The 27186-nt window shown below is 36.8% G+C and overlaps 2 protein-coding genes and 1 pseudogene across 3 annotated transcripts; 2 read left to right on the forward strand and 1 right to left on the reverse strand.

Annotated features, from left to right (window-relative positions):
* The first annotated feature begins 10924 nt into the window (after positions 1 to 10924).
* LOC143632940 (cellulose synthase A catalytic subunit 3 [UDP-forming]-like) lies at positions 10925 to 15787 on the forward strand. Its single transcript, XM_077101347.1, has 13 exons — positions 10925 to 10946; positions 11608 to 11803; positions 11888 to 12108; positions 12192 to 12249; positions 12337 to 12520; positions 12613 to 12879; positions 12954 to 13299; positions 13381 to 13518; positions 13607 to 13732; positions 13814 to 14026; positions 14098 to 14362; positions 14442 to 14644; positions 14731 to 15787. Exons 1-13 carry the CDS (start codon positions 10926 to 10928, stop codon positions 15664 to 15666), a joined length of 3174 nt encoding a protein of 1057 aa, XP_076957462.1. The 5' UTR covers position 10925; the 3' UTR covers positions 15667 to 15787.
* A 1693-nt stretch (positions 15788 to 17480) lies between these two features.
* Positions 17481 to 19234, forward strand: LOC143632893 (putative methyltransferase At1g29790; annotated as a pseudogene). Its single transcript, XR_013153591.1, has 2 exons — positions 17481 to 18154; positions 18861 to 19234. The product of XR_013153591.1 is annotated as a putative methyltransferase At1g29790 (transcript).
* Positions 19235 to 23269: 4035 nt separating this feature from the next.
* On the reverse strand, positions 23270 to 26947 carry LOC143632941 (cationic amino acid transporter 9, chloroplastic-like). Its single transcript, XM_077101348.1, has 6 exons — positions 26723 to 26947; positions 24943 to 25529; positions 24639 to 24863; positions 24385 to 24561; positions 24001 to 24312; positions 23270 to 23574 (listed from the first exon to the last, which is right to left on the reverse strand). Exons 1-6 carry the CDS (start codon positions 26913 to 26915, stop codon positions 23431 to 23433), a joined length of 1638 nt encoding a protein of 545 aa, XP_076957463.1. The 5' UTR covers positions 26916 to 26947; the 3' UTR covers positions 23270 to 23430.
* Positions 26948 to 27186: the final 239 nt, after the last annotated feature.

Below are 27186 nucleotides of genomic sequence, written 5' to 3' on the forward strand. Positions count from 1 at the left end.
AAAAATTAATAACAATAAACTTCGTGGAGCATACATACATAGCAAGCAATGTTATGTTAATCAAGATGAATTAATTATTCACCTGGAGCTTCATCATCTCTTTATGGCCAAATACTCCATAGACTATATCAGATCTGCACAAGCAACAAGAGAGCATAATAAGTAATAATCAGCTGGATAATGCATATATATATATTTGATTGAAAACAAAATTAACAAGCAGGGTATATATACCACTAGTTGTTGGCTTGCCCATGAAAAGATGCGGGAAATTAAGTTTTGCCTTGGACCCGTAAACCCGAAAAGCTTCTCGATCGTAAGCTAAAGCTGCTTCCTCCGGTGAATTATAGGACCCCAGAGCATTTTTGATCCGTGACGCCGTCTAAATAGGACAGCAAAAAACCACAACGTATCAATATATTCAGACGACTGCTTGTCAACAACACCGCCTCCTGACGCCCGCTTGTCGACACCGACTCCTAACGATCGCTTGTGGACACCGAGGCGAGACAGCTGCTTGAGGCGAGATGGGGGCTTGGTGCGGGGCGGGCGGCTGGCTTCGTCTTTGACGCTGAAGTGATGCGTGTACAGCCAAGAGAGGGAAAATAAGAGAAACTTGAGAGAGAGAGAGAGAGAGAGAGAGACAATTTTCTATTTTTTCATAACCTTCCCAAATTCTGTTACAGTTATAAAACGTAAACGAAAAGCAACAATTGAACAATGACACAATGGCCCTTGAAGTTACAGAAATAACAATCAAGTCCTTATGAAAACAGAAAATGACTAAAAACATTCATTATATAACAAAGCCTTCCCCATAGCTTTCTTGCCCTCAAGAAAGGTATTCAAACTCAGGAAATCTCAACTTCAAGTCATCCAGGAACTCCCATGTTGCATCTGTACAGTTTGATTCTGCCATTGAACAAGGATCTTCATAGCAGGCTGGTGACCTCGCTTTACCAACTTCCTGTCAAGGATAGCTAACGGTTGTAAACAGAAACGGGAGTCCTTAGGAATTGGGATCACCTTAGAAGGAGGCCCGTTAGCAGCTTTTAACAGTGAAACATGAAAAGTAGCATGAATCAAAACATCATCTGGAAGATCCAAACGATAAGCAACAGCCCCTATTTTTCCAAAATCAAAAAAGGTCCAAAATACTTCGGTGCCAATTTAGAATGCTTCACCATACGCAAAGTATTTTGCATATAAGGTTGTAACCTGAGATAAACCCAAGAACCTACTGCAAAAACTCTTTCAGAACGCCTCTTATTAGCTTGTTGCTTCATTCGATTCTGAGCTTTCAAAAGAGAAGACCTGAGCACTTGAATAGTTGATTCTCTATCCCTCATAAACAAATCCACCTCAGTCACAATAGCATCCTTAGCAACATAAGGAACATGGAGAGGCGAAACCAATCCATATAATGCCTCATAAGGAGTCATAGAAATTGAAGTGTGATAAGAAGTATTATACCACCATTGGGCTAAAGGCAACCATTTTACCCAAGTATGAGGTCTCTCCATGACCATGCACCTCAAATACCCTTCTAAACAACGATTCACTACCTCAGTTTGACCGTCGATTTGAGGATGAAAAGCAGTAGACATAGTCAAGTCAACCCCCTGTAGAACCATAAATTCTTTCCAGAAACTGCTCAAGAAAATACTATCTCGATCCGACACAATGGTAACCGGGCAACCATGATGTTTATACACATTATCAAGGAAAGCTTGTGCTACTATGGCTGCTGAAAATGGGTGACAAAGAGAAATGAAATGACTATACTTTGTTAACCTATCTACCACCACAAAAATAGTGTCTTTTCCCATAGCTTTTGGTAGCCCCCCAATGAAATCCATAGAGATATCAGAAAAATAGACTTAGGGACGGTCAGAGGCTGCAAAGGACCAGGAGAAGCCACATTCTCTCCCTTTGCTCTTTTACACACATCACAACTCCTAAGAATATTCCTTACAGATTTAGAAATACCTTTCCAATAAAACATACTTTTTATTCTTTGTCTTGTAGCATGAATGCCTGAATGGCCACCCATTGGAGAACCATGGCATAATGTCACTACATCGTCCCTTAAGGTGCCAAAATTCCCTACCACCACCCTATCTTTCCAGGTTAACAACGTTCCATTCCACTTAAAATGACCCGCCAGCTGCCCTTCTTGTAATTGCTGCCAGATTGCAGCAACTTCTGGATCCTTGCCCCAACTCTCTTGAATCCTTACTATCAAAGAAGGTTCAAACGAAGAGACTGTTAGTGTGAACAGAGATATAGCAGATACCCTGGACAAAGCATCTGCAGCCACATTACTATTGCCCTGCTTATATTCAATAACATAATCATAGCCCATCAGTTTAGCTAGCCATGTGTGTTGCAAAGGTGTGGTAACTTTTTGTCCCAACAAATATTTCAAACTTTGTTGATCCGTTCGAATAGTAAACTTGGCAATGATTAGATAATAATGCCACTGTTTGACAGCCATCAATATGGCTAACAGCTCCTTCTCATAAACTGAAAGAGTTTGCTGCTTAGGAGATAACGCCTTGCTAATGAAAGCAATAGGATGTGTTTCTTGCATCAACACGGCCCCCAAACCCATTGCTGAAGCATCTGTTTCAATGACGAATGGTTTAGTATGATCTGGAAGGGCTAACACAGGAGCTGAAGATAAAGCTAGTTTGAGAGATTCAAATGCATGTTGTGCTTGAGGATTCCAGCCAAATGCATCCTTTTTCAATAAAAGTGATAAAGGCCTTTCTATAACACCAAATGAACGAATGAAGTGCCTATAATACCCCGCTAAGCCTAAAAACCCTCTTAGTTGCTTAAGAGTGGTAGGAACTGGCCAATTTTTTACGGCTTCAATTTTAACTGGATCAGTGCTTACTCCCTCACCAGAAATTATGTGGCCCAAATACTCTACAGCTGAACCACCAAATGTGCACTTCGGCTGTTTAACATACAATTGATGATCCCTTAATAATGTGAACACCATTTGGAGATCTGTTAAGTGTTGTTGCTGGTCCTTACTATACACAAGAATGTCATCAAAAAACACTAACACGCACTTCCTGAGTAGTGGCTTAAACACATGGTTCATAAGGGCCTGGAAGGTAGCTGGTGCATTGGTAAGCCCAAAGGGCATCACTAAAAATTCATAGTGCCCCTCGTGAGTTCTAAAGGCTGTTTTAGGAATATCACTCGGGAACATCCTAACCTGATGATAGCCGGACCTCAAGTCCAACTTAGAAAACACCGTAGCTTGACCCAATTCATCCAATAACTCCTCTATTAAAGGTATAGGAAATTTATTTTGATGGTTGCATCATTAAGTTTTCTGTAATCCATACACATCCTCCACTGTCCATCTTTTTTCTTTACTAACACAACTGGTGCAGCAAAATCGCTGCAACTTTCCCGAATTACCCCTGATTCCATCAACTCTCTGGTCATTTTTTCAATAATATCCTTTTGAACCATGGGGTATCTGTAAGGTTTTTGATTGATAGGTTCACTACCCTCCTTTAAAAAAAATCTTATGGTCAAAAACTCTAGGGGGAGGCAAAGTCTTAGGAGTTTGAAAAACATCACCATACTCCTGCAACAATTGCTGTAGTAAAACAGTAGTTTCACTATGAAGAGTCTGAGATTCATAGTGACTCTCACTGTCAATTGCAGCTAGCTATAAACTAAACAACTGAGATGACATTACACAAGATTGTTTCTGCAAAAGAGTATCCATCTTCTCTAAAGAACAAACTGAAACCTTATTATTCTCTACCCCTTTTAATTCACAAACGGTTCCGTCTATGGTAAAACTCATAATCATATTCTTAAAATTCCATAAAATGTCATTCAAATGCATCAGCCATTGTACTCCTAAAATCATATCATAATTTTGCAAAGGAATAAGGAATACCTCAGCTGTGAACCACTTACCATTCATACACCATTGGAAGTGAGAGCAAACTTGATTGCAGACCATTTGCTTATCATCAGCCACACTAATAGTCAAAGGCTTAACATCCTTTACTACACACTGTAATTTTTTAGCCACTCTAATATCCACAAAGTTATGAGTGGAACCAGAGTCTATTAGAATATACAAGCGCCTAGTCCCAACACTACCCTATACCTTCATGGTAGAGTAAGAGTGTAATCCAAGAAGGGCATTAATTGAAATTACAGGTTCATGTTCTTCTTGTAACTCATCTGCCATAAATCCTTCATCATCCACTTCAATCAAATATAATTGGTTTCTAGCACACTTATGACCAGGCACAAACTTCTCAGTACACCAGAAGCATTCTCCCTTAGACCTCTTTAATTCTAGTTCCTTACTAGATAGTCGTTTTGGATTAATATTAACAAAACTAAGTGGAGCAGGAGCTGGTAATGCTTTCCTAACAGGTGGAGCAGGTAAGAGAGGCAGTTTATGTGCATTAGTAGGAGGCAATACCTTAGCCGGTTCATTATAACTCCGGGAGTAAAATGTAGATCCCTTAGAATTATAGGAACTCTGTGTCAACCGCAATCTAGCGTTGTTGACGTTTTGCGTCCTTGCCAGCCTATACGCCTCGTGAAGAGTTCTAGGTTTGAACAACTTCACCGGTCCTTTCACCCCTTCCTTTAATCCTTTGAGAAATAGACTAACAGCCTGTGACTCCGTGATACTCAGCAGTCTATCGAACTTATTACAGTAGTCATTCAGTATGAGCTATTGAAGCAATTTCTTCCATAGCATCTTCGGACATACTCCGGCCACGGTAGTTCTGCAACGGTCATTCCTCTGGTTTTCATGTACGATTGATGCCACTGGAGAGCGTCACCTTCGAGTTCTCTGGAGTTTCATCCAAACTGAAAAAATGCTTGCACTTATAAATCCAACCCTCCAGATCTGTTCCATCAAATCTCGGAAAATCTAATTTGCCAATTCGAGTAGATCTGAACGAATTCCTCGAATCAGCACCAAACACTGTATTCGCTCGATCCGATTGATTGATTACCAGAGCGTTTATACTCGAAATCATTTGGTCTTGTTGCTTGGCTAATGTTTCGAGTATCGATTTGATATCAGTGATTGCTTTATCATGATCCTTTAGTGTTTTATCAACTTCCTGATTTCGCCATGAGTACGTACGTGGTTGAGCTCCGACGAGGTCGGTGGCTCCGATACCACTGATGCGTCTACAACCAAGAGAGGGAAAAATAAGAGAAACTTGAGAGAGAGAGAGAGAGAGAGACAATTTTCTATTTTTTCATAACCTTCCTAAAACATAAACGAAAAGCAACAATTGAACAATGACACAATGGCCCTTGAAGTTACAAAAATAACAATCAAGTCCTTATGAAAATAGAAAATGACTAAAAACATTCATTACATAACATGAAGATACCAATAAAGTTTCTCCAGAGTACCGAATCATCTGTTTCCTCCAACTTCTTCTTCATCGATTGATAGCTGTTTGTTGTATCCTCCAGAGACATCGACGACATTTTTTCCCAACTAATGAGGTGGGTAGGTAGGGTTTTGAATAAATAAATATAGGGAGGGAGGGCGGTGGCAATGTGCCGCCCAATTGATTTCAATGTTGGGCCAGGGCCTACATTGTTCTCTATTTATATTATTATTAGGGTAGCAGATGTAACCCATGAGTTTGTCAACAACACATGTTGAGTGAGATGATCACCAATTTTGAAACATTATATATATATATATATTTGATAAATGATAAATGCGCAAACCAACCATGTGATAATAATCAATCGAATCATAACAAACATGCATATAACTAAATCGTGTGTGCCAATGAAATCGTTGCCAAGCGAATCGGGCATTGATTACAATGACTAAGGTTGTCGTTTTACCTTTGCCAAGCGAATCGGGCTCCAATTACTAAGACGGTCGTATGATCATACTAATGAGAACCCTCTACAAGGGGATATGTTGGACCTCTCCAAAACGTTATCAAGTAAACAATTAAACATGTAACAACTAGCAAATAGCATTCAACTGATATTCACACAATGATTATATTTGCGATTTTGTGTATATATATAGATAGAAAATATGAATAGGTACGCATATGTCCCCAAAACGTTTGAAAACAGTAGATAAAAGGGGAATGATCAAACTCACCTTAGACGGAAGGCAAGTGATTAATAAATTCGACAAACGAACTAATGATTTAAGCGAGTCGTCCAATACGCGTCCAACGAGATTAATGATCAGAATCTGAAACTTTTTGATATGAAACTATAAATAAAAACGAACTTAATGCCGCTGGAATCAATCCAAACGGGTGAGTAGAACTCTAGTTATGTTGATTTTAATGTTTAAACGAGTTGGGTCTGACCAGAATCCGAACTTCGATTCGGAAGTCGGGTTTTGGTCAGAACCCTTAAAATTTAATTACGAGAAGAAAAGTATTCTGGACCGAACATTGAATCCGACCAGAAGTATGAGAAAACGAGAAGTCAAAGTTGTTGACTGTTTTACCCTTTATCGGGTTTTGAAGCAATTGACCAGTCAACACCCTTCAATCACCGAAATTGATTGAAGGTTATTGACTAGGGAATATGTATGAACGATTTTACAGTTTACAACTTACCCGGAAAGTGAAAGAACAAGGAGAAACGATGAGTTAAAGGTCCTAAAGCAAGCAAAGTCAACCGTCAAGGCTTGTGTCTTTAACGAATATGCAAAAACCAAAGGGTTTGAGAATGAGAAGAGGTAGGTGACGGTTGGAGGAGGTGTATTAGGGTTAGATTAAGGTTTACAACAGATGTTTAATGGTTGTTTATATAGGCCCGTTTAAGCAAGTAAAGTAAATACGTTTTAAGGAAAGAATCACCAAAAGATCATAAAGATCTGATATTAGATAAGGGAAAACGAATTAGGAGTTGTATTTTAGTTATATTATGATTACTTGGTCCTTAATTCTCTCTAATATGCCTAAAATAAACGATTTTATACCTTAAACGAGTTAACGAACGAAGACGAACCAAGATTGGGTGCAGTGGGGCCACCACGCTGCGCGGCCAGCAGGTAGGCTAGCCTTCGTGCGGCGCTCCGGAGGGTATGGGGGATAAGTTTCACACGTTGTCACATTTAGTCCCTGTATTTTGATCTTTGAGCATTTTTATGAACTTTTGATAATATAAATAAGATTTAAACACTATTTAAAGTACAAGGGCTTCAAGTGAATTATTAGAAACTTAAATATTTATAATTATTTGGTTTTTGATTAATAATAGTGATTCAAAATATTTCCGGGTCGGGTTATACGCAACGAATACATTTTCGAAAAATCCGAGATGTTACAACACCCTACTTGTCCTAACTTGTTTAAGGTTATTAGGAAACTTTATTATTGGTTTTTACTATATAGCGACAGTCTAGCATCAGGTTCCAGACTAGAGACTAGACTAGAGGTCGATGATCGATGTAGTGATTGCATGATGTGTTTATATAAGGTCGACCATCATATCTCTCTCTCTCTCTAATGTAAATATTATGATTATTCGTAAGTTTTTCGTTCCTCTCCCATATAGATACTATGATCATAAGTTTTTCTAAAAAATTATATAATCTATAATTTTTTTTTGAAAAATTCTATACATGCATAGTGTTTTCGAAGGTAGTCAATGCATGTATTATGGAACAATTACTTCTTCTTTTTCTTGTTTTTTTTATCAATGTTGAGACTAGCTTGAAACAGATGAAAAATGGAGGGCACAAAATCAATCAATGTTGCTGTATAAATTAAATCTTTTTAAAGAACATCAAACTTAATAAGATAAACTAATTTACTCGTAGTTTCCGTTATGCACTTCAATATAATAGTAATATCAAACATATATATATATGATTGATACGTCTGAAGTTAAATACCATTTACGCAAAAATATTACATGGTTTAATATCTAGAAGGTACGTAATTATAAATAAGTGAGTTTAATTGATACGTCTTATACTTTGATCATTCAAACGTTTCTTTTCTGTAGTTTCAGTTAAGATTTAAAAGTGTATGCTATATACTATTGATGTTCTAGTTGATTATACTTAACACATTTTTCATTTACATACTTTTTTAAATACTAATTTATTACATAATTTCAACAGTTTTAAACTAATAGGTAAAATAAATTAGTTAACATTATCAAATTCTTTTAACATTTAGGTGAAGTAATCAAGTTATAAAGGCATATCAAATATTAATCAAAACGGTTGAAATAACGGAATGCATGGTTGATTGGCTTTTTTACCAATAAAAAAATACATGTCGATTGGTTGCCCATGCACACAATAAAAAGGACAAGTGGACAACTCAACCTTGTGTGAGTTTGTCATAAAAGGGGAAACGAAAAGAGTTTTTCTAGGCGCACTTTAACACTTTTTATACGTCGCGTTACCCGCATATAGTCTTATATGGAGTCCTATATGCCTCGTATAGATCTGTATGGGGCTATATGGGGACCTATATGCCCATGCCCCGTATAGAGGGGGGGGGGGGGGGTCCCTAATATGACCCGAAGAAAAGAGTTCATATTCTGGAACATGTATAAATCCGGCTCAGTGAGGCTTTTTTTATTGGTAGCATTAACTAAGAAAAATATGTTGAAAAATCATTTGAGAACGTATTCAAAGTTTTAAACAAAATTTTATAAAAATAAAATACTTAGTAAGACATAGTCTTGCAAGTTTAAATAAAGTTGTAGAAGAAAAGCTTACAAATATACATTTTCATAGAGCCAATTGCTTACATATAAAATTAAAACTTTGAACATTTTTATAAAGTAATCCAAATATTTTGTTAAAAATAGTTTATTACAATTCACTCTTTTTTCAAATACTACTGAAAATTTTAGTCAAGTCTAAGAATAGATGGTCTAATCAAATGAGAAAGTGATTAAACCTAGTTACTGCTAACTTTCACTCTTTAATACTTAATAATGGAAAAACCTTTTAAATTAGTTTTTAACTAATCACAACATGTATATTTTTAAGATGACGTGGATTAGTGTCATAGCGTGTCCGTTGTCATTGACTCATTGCACCCCTATTTACCCAATAAATACTCGATGGGTGTGGGGCGGGTCTGGGACGGGGTTTTATAATCGGGTCCGGGGTCTAGGAATACCTAGACCCGTCTCAAATCCGACCCATTGTCATCCCTAGTCACTTGACCATTTAAACAACTTTCTCGATCTATACTCTTTGACTAACTTATACAAAACTAAAAATATAATGTTTTTCTCTCAAAAGTATTTTCCAACCTTGATATATCAAAATCCAAAGGTTTCAGATATTAAATAATGTTCATGCTAGTATTGTAATATTGGTTATCGGACATTTTATTATATGCAAATAGTAATCACTACTAAAGCTAGTGAGATTTTCAAAAAGTGATCACTTTCGTTAGAGTATCCACAATAAGCACTCTGAAAAACACTAAAAACATGTCTAGTCGAATACCACGTCATAAAAACACAATTCTTCAAAAGCATCAAAAACTCACCAATGAAGAATCATAAAAACACCCAATTAAAAACATTGTCATATCATTACCACCTTTAACAAAAAAAAGTATTCAAGATCCAACCCCCCAACCTGGCCCACCACCTGTAAAAAGTGGTGTTCTTGTGAAAAAAACTCAACTAAAAAACGCATGATAAAAACTACATCCACGGTAAGAAAAAACTGATGATGTGGAGAAACACCCAAAAACAACCTTTAAAAATACCTTATTCTGGATGGTCTTATTAGAGAGATGTCGTAGTGATCACTATCAGTATTGATGAGACAATCTTAGTAATCGCTACCAAATTTAGTAACATAAGAAGAGGTAATCACTACTTAGAAAAATATTATATAAAATTATAAATAATCCATATTAGTTTAGGTTAGTTAGGGAGTGTTTAGAATTGCTTATTTTCATCAACTTATAACTTATTAACTTTTTGAAAAGTAAATATGTGTTTAGGATTGCTTTTGGTGAGAGAGAGAAAGTTAATAAGTTACACTTTTATAACTTATTAATTTATTGAAAAATATATAAAGATGTAAAATAAGAAATCCCAAACACCCCTTTAAAAACCTAGTAAAGACCAACTTTTAGCTAGAAACCACCATCGAGACCGTTCATTTGTTGAAAACACCACCCGACCCCTTCAGCACTCATAAAAAATATCCCGATCAAGATATCCATCCATCCCCAATCCATAAACAACAAATTGGTCCCAACAAGTAATTAAAGGAGCGGGATGGATGGTGAATGATGTGCCGGAACACCATCCCGTCCCCTTTAGTACCTATTGGAAACTTATTAACTTTCACCCTTAAGACACACCAAACTACATATGAGCATTTGATAACGAGTACATATACCGTAGCGTTAAGACACATTAAGTTTTTATAAAATAAACAAATAAATAAATAAATATATATTTATATAACGAATTAATATTATTTATTTAAGCGGTGTCGGTGTACGGTTTTGGGTGACGAAAGAAGAAAGCGTGAGTAGAAAGCAGGAGTTGCAAAGCAAAGCAATGTGACTTTCGGCAGTTAATTTGTATTTATCTCTTACACCTGTCTGCCTCTACCTATTTTATTTTTATTTATTTATTTTGTATCACTCACTCAAATATCATCATCACAAATCCTCAAATACTCTTCTCCACTCGATCCGTATCCCTTTATCACCTCATAACTAATTGTATCTTCATTTTTGGTATTATTATTTATTTGCGTCACACCACAACTTGTTTATTATTGAGTCATTATTGTGCTCTTGAAGCTGTTACGATAATGCCATATTGATTGATTTTTTGTGATTATTACATTACAGTTGCAGAATTTAGTTGTGGTTTGTGGCTGACAATTGATAATTGAGTTCACAAGTGCAATGGAATCAGCTGATATTGGGGTTAGTATTTCAACCGCTCGTATCTCCGGCCGATTGTTTATGTTTATGTTCGCCCGTTAACCTTTTATCAAAACGGATGTGTTCATGAACGGTTCAACAGCACAAACAATTTTTATTTATTTGGCTAACCGAGAATGTTTATTGTCAATGGTTCGGTCCGGTTACCAAGTTAATTTAAATATAAATTATTAATCATGTAATACTCATGTCATGTATATATTTGTTTTAGACAAGTCATCAATAAATACTAAAATCATTTAATGACAAAACATAAACGGATTAGCGAACACATCATCGAACGTTTACGGACACAATTGAACGAGCATGGCCTTTGTTCGTGTTCGTTCATTTAGTTAATCGAACACAATTCCCTGGTCATGCTCCTTCATTTAATAAATGAATGAACATAAACGAACTTTCCACAGAACGCTCGGTTGTATTAGTATTTCACTATTTTGTAACAAGTTTTGGCCTCTTTTTACCGCGCTTGTATCCATGCTGCAAATTATCTGTTTCACCTTTGAACAGAAATCGGTATTAATGAACATGTAATGCTTATTATTATTTATTGAGTAAATGATTGTTAACTTGTTGCGGTTATTTAATGGAATATTGTATTTGTTTGACTTCAGTTTACATTTGTTATGTTTTGATTGTGCAGGGGAAGTCTTTGAAGAACAGTGGGAATCAGGTTTGCCAGATATGTAGGGAGAATGTCGGTAGCACAGAGAAAGGAGAACTGTTTATTGCTTGTGATGTATGTGCATTCCCGGTTTGCAGACCGTGCTATGAATACGAGCGAAAGGATGGCAATCAGTCTTGCCCTCAGTGCAAAACTAGATACAGGCGACAAAAAGGTTTTGATTCACTTTGTTATTTATTAAATATATATTTAGAATTATGTTGATTGATAGTTTATAATCCTGCATTCTTGAATACAGGAAGTCCTGCTATTTTTGGAGACAAGGAGGAGGATGTTAACGGTGATGATGATATTACTGCGGATTTTCACGTAACGGAAACGCAAAATGAGAAGGAGAACATAGCACAGCGTATGATGAGTTGGCACATGACATATGGAAGAGGAGAGGATGTTAGTGCTCCAAGTTATGATAAAGATGGTTCTCATAACCACATACCTTTTCTAATCAGTGGGCAGGAGGTTAAATGCTTCATCAGTAAATCTACACTTTTTTTTAATAATCGTTTGCTGCGATTATAATATTTATATCTGTTTGTTGTTAGGTTTCTGGTGAGTTTTCTACAGCATCTTCTCCTCCTCGCGGTGGAAGAACACAATCATGTATGTTTTGCACGTACTATGACGAGAAATGAATTAATCTTTAAAAATACACGAGTCTTATTTTGATAATAAGTATTCTATTTGCAGCTAATATTAGGACTGCGGACCCTGGAAGCACAGGATTGGGAAACCTTGCTTGGAAAGAGAGAGTTGATGGATGGAGGATGAAACAAGATAAGAATGTGGTTCCGTTGACCACTAGTCATGCTGCTTCAGAAAGAGGTCAAGATATTGATGCCACCACTGATGTGCTAGTCGATGACTCGTTGTTGTAAGTCTACTGGTTCCTTGTGGTCTTGTTATGATGCATTAATGAACTTGATTGGTTGGTTTTAACTTGTTTTATTACTTTATATACTAAAGGAATGATGAAGCCCGTCAACCACTTTCGAGAAAGGTTTCAATTCCATCATCCAGAATTAATCCATACAGAATGGTTATTGTACTTCGACTGGTTGTTCTTTGCATTTTCTTGCACTATCGGATAACAAACCCTGTGACCAATGCATATCCGTTGTGGTTACTTTCTGTTATATGTGAGATATGGTTTGCAGTATCTTGGATTTTGGATCAATTCCCCAAATGGCTACCAGTAAACCGTGAAACATATCTTGATCGACTAGCTCTTAGGTAATGCATTTCCCCTGCTCTTCGTTTAATAACTTTATAAAAGGTTGTAATTTTGTATTATATGCAAATAATAGGTATGATCGGGAAGGAGAACCGTCACAGTTAGCTGCTGTGGACATATTTGTTAGTACCGTGGATCCATTAAAGGAACCGCCTCTTGTGACAGCAAACACTGTTCTATCTATACTTGCAGTTGACTATCCAGTTGACAAGGTTTCTTGCTATGTTTCTGATGATGGGGCCGCTATGTTGACTTTTGAAGCTTTGACTGAAACATCAGAGTTTGCAAGAATATGGGTTCCTTTTTGCAAGAAATATAACATTGAGCCCCGAGCTCCTGAATGGTACTTCTCCCAGAAAATTGACTACCTCAAAGATAAAATTCAGCCAACTTTTGTCAAAGACCGCCGAGCTATGAAGGTAACAACTCTTTAATGCAATTAGCTTTGATTCTTTTTGCTCTTCCTTGAGTAAAAATTGATTCTTTTTTTTTTTTGACAGAGAGAATATGAAGAATTCAAAATTCGTATAAATGGTCTTGTTGCCAAGGCTCAAAAGGTCCCTGAAGAAGGATGGATTATGCAAGATGGTACACCGTGGCCTGGAAATAATACTAGGGATCATCCAGGAATGATCCAGGTGATTTAACTTGACCAAGTTATGTCAAATTAGTACCTTGCTTATGCATTTGTCTGACTTTTGACTAAATTGTCATTTTCTTTTTCAGGTTTTCTTAGGTCAGAGTGGTGGGCTTGACAGTGAGGGAAATGAGTTGCCTCGATTAGTTTATGTTTCTCGAGAAAAACGCCCAGGATTTCAACATCACAAGAAAGCTGGTGCCATGAATGCACTTGTGAGTATCTTTATATTAAAAACTGTTTTGTATAACATCTTCATGTAAATGACTTGTAACTTACAATACGACTCTTTATAGGTGCGTGTGTCGGCGGTCCTTACCAACGGCCCTTTCATATTGAACCTTGATTGTGATCATTACATTAATAACAGCAAGGCACTGAGGGAAGCCATGTGTTTTATGATGGATCCGAATCTTGGAAAATACGTTTGTTATGTTCAGTTTCCACAGAGATTTGATGGAATTGACAGGAATGATCGATATGCTAACAGAAACACTGTGTTCTTTGATGTGAGTTTTTCAAATGAGCTAAATTTATATACTTTCATCTCATTTATATAACTGTTTATATTTTTTAACAGATAAACTTGAGAGGTTTAGATGGGATTCAAGGTCCTGTTTATGTGGGAACCGGATGCGTGTTTAACAGAACCGCATTATACGGTTATGAACCACCTGTTAAACCTAAGAAAAAGAGAGAAAAAGGGTTCCTGTCTTCCTGCTTTGGTTCAAGAAACAAAAGTTCAAATTCAAACAAAAAGGGTTCGGATAAAAAGAAATCTAGCAGGCATGATGATCCCACTGTTCCAGTATTTAACCTAGAGGACATAGAAGAAGGCGTTGAAGGTACAAAGTCTCACAATATATTAAACATTAATCATACCTCTTATATAGCTTCATTCATGGTTTTCTTCGTTTTTATCAGGACCCGGGATTGATGATGAAAAATCATTATTAATGTCTGAATTAACCCTTGAAAAAAGATTTGGTCAGTCAGCTGTTTTTGTTGCATCCACACTTATGGAAAATGGTGGCGTCCCACAATCCGCAGCACCCGAGACTCTGTTAAAAGAAGCTATACATGTTATCAGCTGCGGTTATGAAGACAAAACCGACTGGGGAAGTGAGGTTAGTTTACTTTCGGCTTCTGTTTATTAAAACATTTTAGATAATCTTTGTTTTTATAAGCTAACTAATGAGTTGAATATTGACAGATAGGGTGGATTTACGGTTCTGTGACAGAGGATATTCTTACAGGATTCAAAATGCATGCACGCGGTTGGCGATCGATATACTGTATGCCACCTAGAGCAGCGTTTAAAGGTTCTGCACCTATAAATCTATCAGACCGTTTAAACCAAGTGCTGCGATGGGCTTTAGGTTCGGTTGAAATCCTGTTCAGCAGACATTGTCCGATGTGGTATGGTTATAGTGGAAGATTAAAATGGCTCGAACGATTTGCGTACATAAACACAACCATTTATCCAATAACCGCAATCCCACTTCTGGTTTACTGTACCTTGCCCGCCGTCTGTCTCCTTACCGGCAAGTTCATTATTCCCCAAATTAGTAACCTTGCAAGTTTATGGTTTATATCTCTGTTTCTTTCCATTTTTGCAACTGGAATACTTGAAATGAGATGGAGCGGGGTCGGGATAGACGAGTGGTGGAGAAACGAGCAGTTTTGGGTGATTGGTGGTGTTTCTGCACATCTTTTCGCTGTTTTTCAAGGTCTGTTAAAAGTGCTCGCGGGCATAGATACCAACTTTACCGTCACATCAAAGGCGTCAGATGAAGATGGTGATTTTGCGGAGCTTTATATGTTTAAATGGACGACGCTTTTGATTCCACCGACAACACTGTTGATTGTGAACATGGTGGGTGTGGTTGCTGGAATCTCGTATGCGATCAACAGCGGGTACCAGTCGTGGGGGCCGCTTTTTGGTAAGCTTTTCTTTGCGTTTTGGGTGATTGTTCATTTGTACCCGTTTCTCAAGGGTCTTATGGGAAAACAAAACCGGATGCCTACTATTGTTGTCGTGTGGTCGATTCTTCTTGCGTCCATCTTCTCGTTGTTGTGGGTTAGAATCGACCCGTTTACTACAAGAGTTACTGGCCCGGATGTTCGGTATTGTGGGATCAACTGTTAATTTGTAATTTGCACCCCTGCAATATATACATCCTCTGGATATATATAATATGTATAAGCTGTTTTGTGTTTTCAAACTGTAGCTTTTTAAGCAGAAAATACTCAAATTATGGCTTCTGTGTGTTTCTTGATATGTATATTGTTTTTTTTAGGAGCTTTTACTTCATTGCAATGGTTTTGATTGACCAATTATCATGAGAATTATATTGGGAACTATTAAAAAGAATAGTGTCACTATATAAAAATGAGAGACCTTAGAAAGGTATATATATCACTATATCAGGCTTATAAGGCAATAAGCTATATGCAACTAAACGTTACTAATAGGATATTAACATTATAATTAGCACTCCTTAAGTTGGGAGTATAATTTAATGTTGTGTACTATTTGTGTTCAACTTGTTAAATTATGTGAATACATACCGACCAATACGAGTACATGACAACGACGTCAGTGAAAAGGGCAACTTTCGGACCCATAAATCCTGAATGCAACATCAATATGTCTAATTAACAATAATCTATTTAACAAACACGATTGTGATTAGGTAAGTGGTATGATTCATAAAATTTTGTTAGATTGGTTCAAAATGAGTTAGATGAAAACAAGTGATTTAAGTATAATAACTAAAAGATAACGAATAATTTGGTATAGTTAATAGTAAAAATGCCAACTTTTGTTTACATACCACCCACCATAAAAATATGGTGGTGTTATCAAAACTAAGTATAGGTGTACAAAAGAACTGGGTTGGGACGGTTTTAGGCAAACTGAATCAAACCGGTTTGGGTTTAAAATCAGTTTCACCCAAACCGGTTCCTAAACCACCAATTTCAGGTTCGGTTTTAAAACCGGACCGAACCGACGTGACAAGGCCGGCCTATCTTGCTTCTAAACCGGTTTTAAACCGAACCGGTTTGAATCAAACCGGTTTTGACCAGCCGTTGACCAAATCGGTTCGGTTTGGGTTTGAAACGGTTTTGTACACCTCTAATTGTGGCCATGGGTCCAGAAAAAGCTCGTCCGAATTGGCTCACTTTAAAACTGAGATGAGTCAGACCAAGAGTGGCTAGCTCGGTCTAGCTCGTTTTCAAATCTAAGTCAAGCCAACTCGGTTTAAATTCGTGCCGAGCTGGAACTTGCTCTGGATCGACCTACCTCGTAGCTCTACTTGGAACTTAAAACCGATCCGTAACATAACATTGCTACTTAGAGCATTCCCAACCCATTCCCTACCCTATATTCATATATATCATATAATTACACTACAAATTACTGTTTTTTCTCTCTGTTTAATTAAAAATGCTTTTTATACATTTATCATTATTTTTTCTCTTTCCTCCACTTACAACAACTTTTAGAAAATATTAAAAAACTATACGATATGAATAGTGAATTCCTAAATTTAATTTTCCCTATGACATTTTATCTCTCTTCTACTCACAACTATTTATAACCATACCACATAATTTACAAATTCTCCTCACATGTTTTGATAAAATAGGCTGAGAATGCTCTTACTAGTTTTAAGTTTTAAACTTTTTATATTAGGTACTTCATTCTCACTTCTACACGTGGCAAATTTTATTTAATAAATCTGCCACGTAACCTAGTTTCCTTGTACAGTTTCACTCCACTCCGTCCATTTCGAAAGGCAATCCGTGCATGTCTTTTGGTCGGTCAAACTAGTTTGACCCTTGTCTTCCTTAAACAACAATATACACCACTTCACTTAAAACGGTTAAACTTAAACGTCTTTAAACCTCAAAACTGAAAACCTTAAAAAAAACACTTTCAAAAACAATATCCAAACCATGAACTTGACAACAGGTTTAAACCTCTTCTTGTTACTAGCCATGATTGCCACCAACATCCTCTCACTCTACCACCCCAACCCCACCCCACGCGCCACTCCCCGACCACCTCCTCCACCAACTCCAAACTATACGCGCCACCATCACCCACCTCACACGCCATCACTCCACCTCTCCACCCACCTCCATCCCATCGCCTCCGCCTGCCACCACCACCCTGACCTCCTCCACCAATACATGAACTACACCCCATTCTCCCTCTGTCCGCCGCCGTCCTCCGCCGCCGCAGAACCATTAATCCTCCGTGGCTGCCACCCTCTCCCCCGCCGCCGGTGCTTCTCCGCCACCGCCAGCAAACCACCAGCTTCACTACCCACAAAACCTTTCTCACCGGTACCGGAATATTCCATTTTATGGAATAATAATTACCAATGTAATAATAATACCTTCAGTTGTTTTAACCCAGACATGGGGTTTGATTTAAAAAACGAGAAATCGAAGTTTTTAAGTTACAAAAACCGAACTCGATCTCCCGGTTTCGCAACTACTCGACATTGCGAAACAGTCGAAAACCGTTATTCGCTTAGCGTTGGATATCGGTGGGAAGACGGGTACATTCGCTGCGAGAATGAAGCAACACAATGTGACGGTCATAACCACTACAATGAATTTAGGTATGGGTGTGCACGGTTTAGTTCGGTTATTGGTCTCAAAAGAATTAACCAATCGGTTTTCGGTTGGTCGGTTAGGTTTATTTTAGGTTTGGTTAATTTCGGTTAATAACTAAAATCAAATTTGTACTAATACATGGTGTTTGGATCAGATATAAATACATGAAATGGATGCATAAATACATGGGGTTTGGATCGGATATAAATTAAATTAAATTAACATGCTAACTGGCGAATCAGATAGTGTGATTATATATAAAACATAGTGTAATTATAGTGTAGTGTTATTACATAATAGTGTAACTATTATGTTACACTATTTGCATGTTACATAGTGTGATTATATATAAAACATAGTGTAATTATGTTACATGTAGTGTTATAATGTAATTATGCAATTACATAATTACATTATTTGCATATATAATTACACTATTTGATTCGGACAGCTAATACACTAATTTAATTTGTATTCCTCTAAATACATGTATAAATACATAAAATGAAAACATAAATACATGAGATGGATATATAAATACATGAAATGGAGGGGTATAAAAGCTAGAAATTTTGGTTTGGTTAAATTCGGTTAACCGAGGTTATAAAAAAAACTGATAACTGATTTTCGGTTAGTTCGGTTTTAATTTAATTTTGGTTCAGTTTTGTCGGTTTTCTGTTAACGGTTCGGTTTTTGCTCATCCCTATTTAGGCGCACCCTACAATGAAATGGTGGCACTTAGGGGATTGGTGCCGTTACATATGCCGTTGCAGCAACGGCTGCCTGTGTTCGATGGGGTACTGGATCTGGTGCGGTGTGGGTACGCGGTAAATAGGTGGATACCGGTTCGGGCTTTGGAGTTTTTGTTGTATGATGTGGATAGAGTGTTGAGGGGTGGTGGGTTGTTTTGGGTGGATGGGTTTTTTAGTAAAGGGGTGGATCTTGATGAGGTTTATCGGCCGTTGATTTGGAAGTTAGGGTATAAGAAGGTGAAATGGGCGGTTGCGAAGAAGATGGATTCGAGCACCGTTAAGAATGGAGAGGTTTATTTGACCGCGCTTTTGCAAAAGCCGGTTTCAAGATGATGACACACGACGAAAAAGCAAGACGTTAGGTACCATATAACCTACATGTGATAGTGAAGCTCACAAATTTGTCTCACCTGGTTGTATAAACTTTTTTTTTCTGCTTATAACTTTTAAAATATAACGTCTTATTAACCTTTGAATATATCATTGCAACGTGCTTACTTTTTATGATGATGTAAATTCTGTTCAAAACGCGTATAACTGTAAATTCTAATTAACATGCATAGCTTTTCTAAATCTTGTTTGCAAGTGAAATAAGATCCTATCAACATAACTACTCTACATCATATAAGAAAAAACAACATAAACAAAACACAACCTATTTACACGTCAAGATGCATTTAACGGCGTTTGTACCGACTTGTTTGATGAATTCGTCCACGATTCCATCTCAGTTTGTACCGACTTGTTTGATGAATTCGTCCACGATTCCATCTCATGAATAACCTTGCTCCCATCACTTTCCACCACCACCACCTCCTCCCCAAAATGCACGTGGCGTGAACCAACAATGTTCAAACCGATTGCCTGATCGTGTGGTGAACCATCCATAGACCATGACCTTTGGTTCGAGGCAGCACTGCGCCTAGGGGTTACCGTAGAAGGAAACCCTCGCCTTGAATTTGCATGGTCATAGTTGTAGGGCGATTCTTTAGCACAACAACCTTTAAAACATGTGTACAAATATGTCAACAACCAAAAGACCCAAGGTGAACCAATTAATATTAGCGCGAGTCCAGGAAACCATGGTTGGGAAAAGTTGGGTGCGAAAACATAAACCGTTAAGAAAACACCGCCAGCGAAGACCAAAACGAAGAAGAGGGAGGAGATTATAGGTACCCTTAAATCTCCATCCCTTGCATCCTCCATTCTTTCAATATCTTGCTTCCATTTCTATATATCAACATAATGCCATTCCCTTTCTTCCTTTGTTTTTTGAATCTTACTTTGTGTCTCTCTCCTTGCATTTCTCATTTTTTAGGGATTATTTTTTTATTTATATGTTTGTTAAATTTGTGAGTTTACCCACCATTTGTGTTGAGAAAATGTAGGGGTTTTATAAGGAAAATCTTTTCTGTTTTTATTTTATTTTATTATTTTATCTGAAGACATATATTTTGAAGGAAGAAGCAGTCAGATTAGATTCAAACATGAATTATGTTTAAATAATTAAATAAATGTTAATATGTTTGACAACATACTTTGTTTGGAGCGATTATACATTAAAGGTTAAGTTATCGTACAATAATCCTTAACGTATAAAAACGTACGCGAATTACGCTCAGGCCAAAAACAACACTCGAGGCAAAAACAAAAGGCTCAAAGCCAAAAATACAAAACACTCAAAGCCAAAACACACACACAAAAAAAGAAAAGAAAAAAAAAAGAAAAAAACGCCCAAGAAATCCATAATATGCTCAAAACGGTTTTCATGAAGAAAAGTAAAAAATTGATCGATTAACGATCCAAATCTGTTTTTCCGGTGAACCGATTATTAATTGGATATATATTGACGATTTCGAGATCTTGTGATGTGATTTCATGGATCGATTTCATGAATATAGGTATATTGTACGTTAAAGATTATTACATTCTATCTTTTATCTATACATAAATATGTTTGTCGGCCTAAAAACATGCATAATTTATTCAACTATATATACCAAGTAAAATTAAAATAATTAAAAACAGCATAATTCAACCATATATTATATTTATAAGATTGAGTAAATTCTAAGTTCTAACTAATATGTTCCATCTAATAATTTTCTCATTCCTTTGTGTTTCATGTTTTAGATATATGAATCATTTTTATTTTCACTATCAAACAATTTTATTAGAATAATAAGGTTTTCTTAGGAATGCATGATACACATTTTACATTACAAAGTTATATTTCACACTATGGCAAATCTAACTATGTGCGCGTTTTATTCATACAATAACACCCGCATGTGGAGAACGAATAAGATTACAACAATACGCTTTAACAAAAGCGAACACAAATGCTCACATACGAGACGAATAAAAGTTTCATTCAGCTACAGCTTCAAATACTCTGTGGTAATAAATGGTATCATCACTTTCAGGATTCGCATTATATTGCCCATAAAACGCGTATACAAAGACTGCAACAATGATAAGGACAACAAATCTCACCCATGCTACATAGTGAAGCTGCATATGGAAATTGCAATCAGTCTATATAACTATTTTTTTTTTAAATCTTTTAATAGATAAATTTATTAACAGGCTACAAAAACCAAACCTGAGCGAAAAGGAATATGTTATAAGAAGATGCAAACCGCGGGCACTAACGGGACCCACGGGGAAGAAAAGGCAATAGGAACTGATTAAAACTTAAAAATTGATAATCAAGACTTATAACGCTGATATCGGGAATATCGGTCAAATATTGCCGATATTATCGGTACCGACGGAAATTTTACGATAACCAATATTTACCGATATATCGGTGATATATCGGCGATATCGACTGCATAACTGGATTTAACAGGGGTTTCCTCTCTTGTGGGCTTAGGGAGTAGTTTTTCATGGTGGGCCAGGCTACTTTACAAGCTACTTCATGCAAAGTGACCAAGCACGAGAAATCGTGTCTTGACAACCAACACTTGTTTATACCATTTACATTTAATTTAATACTTTTGGTTTCCTCGAGCCTACTAAGGCTATGAAACACATAGGAATCGCGGTTGTGAAACGCATAGTAATGTTACGGCTCCAAGATCTATCAAAGTATCCCAAAAGGGTAGCAGAGCATTTGTTGCCCGTTTGCCTTCTATTTCGAAGTAAAGTAAAGTTCATAAATATATTGAAACAAACACATTTCAATTATAAAACAGACCAAACTCGATTACAAAACGAATGATCAAATCGCAAGAAACAAGGTGAAACGAAACTGACTGACCAGGACCAGCATCACGAGCAACGGTGTCGGTGACAACGAATATGCCGGCACCAATTGTTGCACCAATGCATAGAAGAATCAACTCAAAAGGTCCAAGACGGCGAACGAGACATTCGGCTGAGTTTGAATCATCAAATGACTTTGCTAATGGTTTACTTCTGAGAGCAGAAGAAGCAAACTAAGAGAAAAATGAAGAAGAATGTCTCATCATAATAATAGAGAGCATGGGCCAGAGAAAGAGTGGGTTTTAGGCGCCTGCTTTAACTTAAAAATGCCGTTGACTGTTAGGTAATAATATTTTTTTAAAAAATTCTTTATGTATTTTGTTATAAACATCATAATAATCTATAACTTTTATTATAATTTTTGAGTTTTAATTTTTTAAAAATTTGAAGTTACAAATTTTGAATTATCCCTCAAAACAAAAAATATTTTAACTTTTTTCATTTTGTATTTCATTAAAATAAAAAGATTGGTAATTAAATTTTTTGAGTATGTTTATTTAGTGGGAGGGTTTTTTTTTAATAAATTGTTTTTCTGATACGATAGTGATCTACTTAATTTTCTATCTTGTTTTTAGGTGTTTTTTTGGGAAAGCTTATTGAATAATCATATATGAAATATGATAATTTAACTTAAGATTGTTAAATGTTGGCATAAAATATATTGGTGCATTACAGAACTAGTCCCTAGATCACAGTTTGAAAGATGTGGTCTCTTCGGCTAGACGTGCACAAATCGGGTTTTTGGCCTAAACCAGTTAAGGTTGATACCGATCCGGGTTGAGTCAAAGAAAATCAATCCCAGTTTTCAGGGGAAGGATCAGGTTTGACCCGTTTGAAACTAGGTTTTAACTTATCCGGTTCGGGTTTTGTTTTCAGAAAACCACCTATTAGTTAGTTTAGAAAAGTAAGTTTCAACATAAAACATATACTTGCATATATTTCATTGAAAATATGTGCAATGGCATTATTGTGCAAGTGAAATGAGGATGATGTACATGCTATGAAATGATCACTACAGGCTGTGACATACAAATTCGCAGGTTTTCAGAGGCACTGGTTCTAGTAGAAAATTCACCAATAACTTAACAAGATCCGCGACAGAATTTTTTACATAGCTGCATTTCCAATCTAACTGTTTGCAAATCTAACTATGTGCACATGTTTTATTCATGCAATAACACCCCCTCTTGGGGAACGAATAAGATTACAACATTACACTTCAATGAATCAAATGCTCACATAAGACAAGCATAAAAGATTCATTCAGCTGCAACTTCTGGTACTCCATGATAATAAAAGGTATCATCATTTCCAGGATTTGCATTATATTGCCCATAAAACGCGTATACAAAGACCGCAACAATGCTAAGGACAACAAATCTCACCCATGCTTCATAGTGAAGCTGCATATAGAAATCACAATCAGTCCATATAACTATTTTTAGGCATATAAACGAACCGAACGTTCAGTAAACCGTTTGGCAGGAAGTTCGTTTATATAAACGAAAATCAATGAATTTTTTTGTTCATTTATTAAACAAACGAACTTGAACACCATGTTTCATTTGCTCATTTATGTTCATGAGCGTTCGTTTATGTTCTTTCGTATATGTTCATTAATGTTCGTTTAATTGGTTCGCTCATTTGTGTTTGTTCGCTTATGTTCGTTTAACCTATTTAACTATGTAATTTTATGGATCTTAAAGCAAATAAATATGCTAAATAAATAAGAAGCCCTTGTTTGTGTTCGTTCAGTTCGTTTACAGGCCTAACTATTTTATTAATATCTTTTGGCAGAAAAGTTCATTAAAAGGCTACAAAAACCAAACCTGAGCGAAAAGGAATATATTAAAGAAGATGCAAATCGCAGGCACTAATGGGACCCATGGGCAAGAAAAGCCGGGTGGATCTCTATACACCTGTCTAAATTGAAGACCCGCAGCTGCGAATATTGCAATAGCTATAGGTAAAATAAGAAACATATATGCAAGATTTGAAACACCATAACGGTATAGAATCCCAGCAACAAAACCACAACAAGCAATCACAATAATGCACGTGATGCCTTCCATCCTCTTTGAGACTTGATTATTATCCCAACGAAGTGTCATCACGCATGCTGCCACAACTGAGTAACCTGCCTGCATAAAGTTATAATATTATTGTAGAAAACATATAAAAAAAACGTGTAATGCTTGTAATGTTTTCTATACCAGTGATCCAACTGAGAGAATATGTGACAGCACAGTCACGTTTAACAGTCCAGCCAAAACAAACGCAACAATTCCAACCCAAATTTGAGAGTGGATTGGAGTGTGACGTGTTGGATGAACTTTAGCAAATATTGCAGGTAATAAACCGTCTCTACCAAGCCCAAGATACAATCGAGACTGCTCATCAAGAAATTTTTTGAACATTATTTAAACGGTTAAGTGACAAAATAATACACATAATCTAAGTTTCTTACTTGAACATATAGGCCAACGAGTAGAGTTGTAGTGAGTCCAGCAACTGCACCAATGCTGATTAAAATCGATACAAAGTTTAACCCTTTGGATTTAAACGCATCAGCCAAGGGGGCATCTTCACCAAGTAAATTATAAGGCACCATGCCCGTGATAACTAAACAAACACCGGCGTATAATATAATACATACAAGAAGGCTCCCAATGATGCCTATTGGTAGATCCCTCTGAGAATATAAAGTATACGAACATGTGAATAGCTGATTCAAACATAGTAAAAAAGGCAAGAATTAGTTTAATAACTACCTGTGGCTTTTTAGATTCTTCAGCTGAGTTAGCAACTGCATCAAATCCTACATATGCAAAAAAGGCTACAGTGGCTCCGGTTAACATGGATTTAAAACCATATGGAGCGAAAGGTGACCAGTTTGAATCATCAACTTCAAAAGCGCCAACAATGATCACCACAAGAACAATAGCTACCTTGGTAATAGTCATGATAGTGTTTACTAGTGTAGATTCTCCAACACCACGACATAATATTATTGTCAAAATGACTAAAAGGATCGGTGCCAGTATGTTTATAGATATAAATCCAAAGATATCATCACTGCCATGCCCAACCCAACTTGGAATATTATCTTTGACGGAGGGTATGAGCTCAAATATATTAATAACGTAGCTTGCTAAGCTTCGGGCTATGCTAGCTGCCCCAATATGATAATCAAGCATCATTTGTGTAAACACAAGAAAAGCAGTGAGCTCGTTAAAGGCTGTGTATGTGTACAAGTATGCTCCCCCAACGACTGCGGGAAAACGAGATGCCAGCTCAGCATAACATAAAGCATTCAGAACACATGATGCTCCTGCGAGTAGGAAGCTAATTGTAACTCCTGCAATTAAATTGTGTTAACAATACTCCAAGGAATGTAACATTTTAAGACAGTATACAAACTTTAGTAATAAACTAACTTTAGATAAATGATAAAAGTCCATAATGTGTGGTGTATTGATACTAATCAGATGTATTACAACTTACAAGAGCACCCAGATTATAGGTGACAAAACACAAAAGATAAACAAGAAGATAAAAGATAATCACTGATACCGAGTGATTCACAATATGATCATTAATACTGAGTATCAAGGTTTCAATCAAGAAAGTATAACTACCGAACCCCTAAATCAAACAAATAATCCTGTACTGATCAGGGAAAACAAGAAAGCAATATAAATCTGTCATATGTAGGGATGAGCATTTTTTACCGAATACCAATACCGAGTGTTGTAAAACTCAATCCACTCGGTGAATACCCGCTACTCAACACCCCTCCAAGGCTCTTTTCTCCAACCTGGCCTATATTGCTCGGACTCGGATAGGACTATTCACGAGTCGAGCCAGGGTGGTTTCGAGCTCGGGCTCGAAATTAAACGAGGCAACTTAGCTAAGTTTTAGCTCGATTTTGAAGTTAAACGAGCTTAAGATCGAGCCAACGAGCCGAGCCTGGGTCAATTTTGGCTCGGTTACAAAAGTGATCCAAATCAGCTCGGGATGTTTCGAATCAACTTTTTATAACTAGTTTTATTCGAGCTTTAATCGAGCGAGCTACAAGCCCGAGCCTCAAGCTTTTTGAACAGCCCTAGACTCGGATCTCGGCAGTCAGCTCGAAGCTACACAGAGATTACTCGGATATAGTCAGTGGTCGACTCAGAACTAGTTCATGATTACTCAAAGCTACTAGGCGATTACTCGGATTTAGGAGATTTTAAGCACGTGTCCGTTTGATTAATATCAATATTCACGTATTTTGTTATAAATATTAGTAAATTTATCATATCTGAGTACTCACCGCCTAATCCAAGTACTCACAATTCCCTAGTTGACTGACCTAGGAGCGCCTAACACTTCTACAATCATAATGACACCGGTACCAATACCAATCAGTACCGAACCGAGAAAATATGTCCAGTATCGGTATTTTTCAGTACTCTAACGTAACCCTAGCCTCTCGCACTGTTTACACACTCAAATAAGCAATTGATTTCAAATTCTAACACAGATTAATAATAAACTCAATGGACTGACCAGGACCAGCATCACGAGCGACGGTGCCGGTGACGACAAATATTCCGGCGCCGATAGACGCACCAATGCCTAGAAGAATCAAATCGATAGGTCCGAGACGGCGGACGAGATATTCGCCCGAGTTTGAATCGGATTTTGCAGCTAATGGTTTGCTTCTCAGAGCAGACGAAGCAAACTGTGACCAAAATGACATCTTATTATTATTATAATAATAAGTGATTTTGTATTTGTAGAAAATTGTGTCTCCGTGAAAAGTTCACAGGAGAAGAGGTGTGTGAATCTGTGAAGAGTATAATAATAATAACAACAATAATAATAAATCACGATTTTTGTTAACGTGTCGTATTTTGATTTTGATTTTGATTTTGATTTTCGGCGATAATATATATATATATATATTTGGTCCACGTGATAGGAATGGTTACACTTACACAGTTACACTATTGTTGATTGGGGAGTTAGAA

Source organism: Bidens hawaiensis, unplaced genomic scaffold (genome assembly GCF_021521415.1).
Source record: "Bidens hawaiensis isolate Kalapana, Puna unplaced genomic scaffold, B.hawaiensis_p1.1 tig00006555_1, whole genome shotgun sequence".
NCBI lineage: Eukaryota > Viridiplantae > Streptophyta > Magnoliopsida > Asterales > Asteraceae > Bidens > Bidens hawaiensis.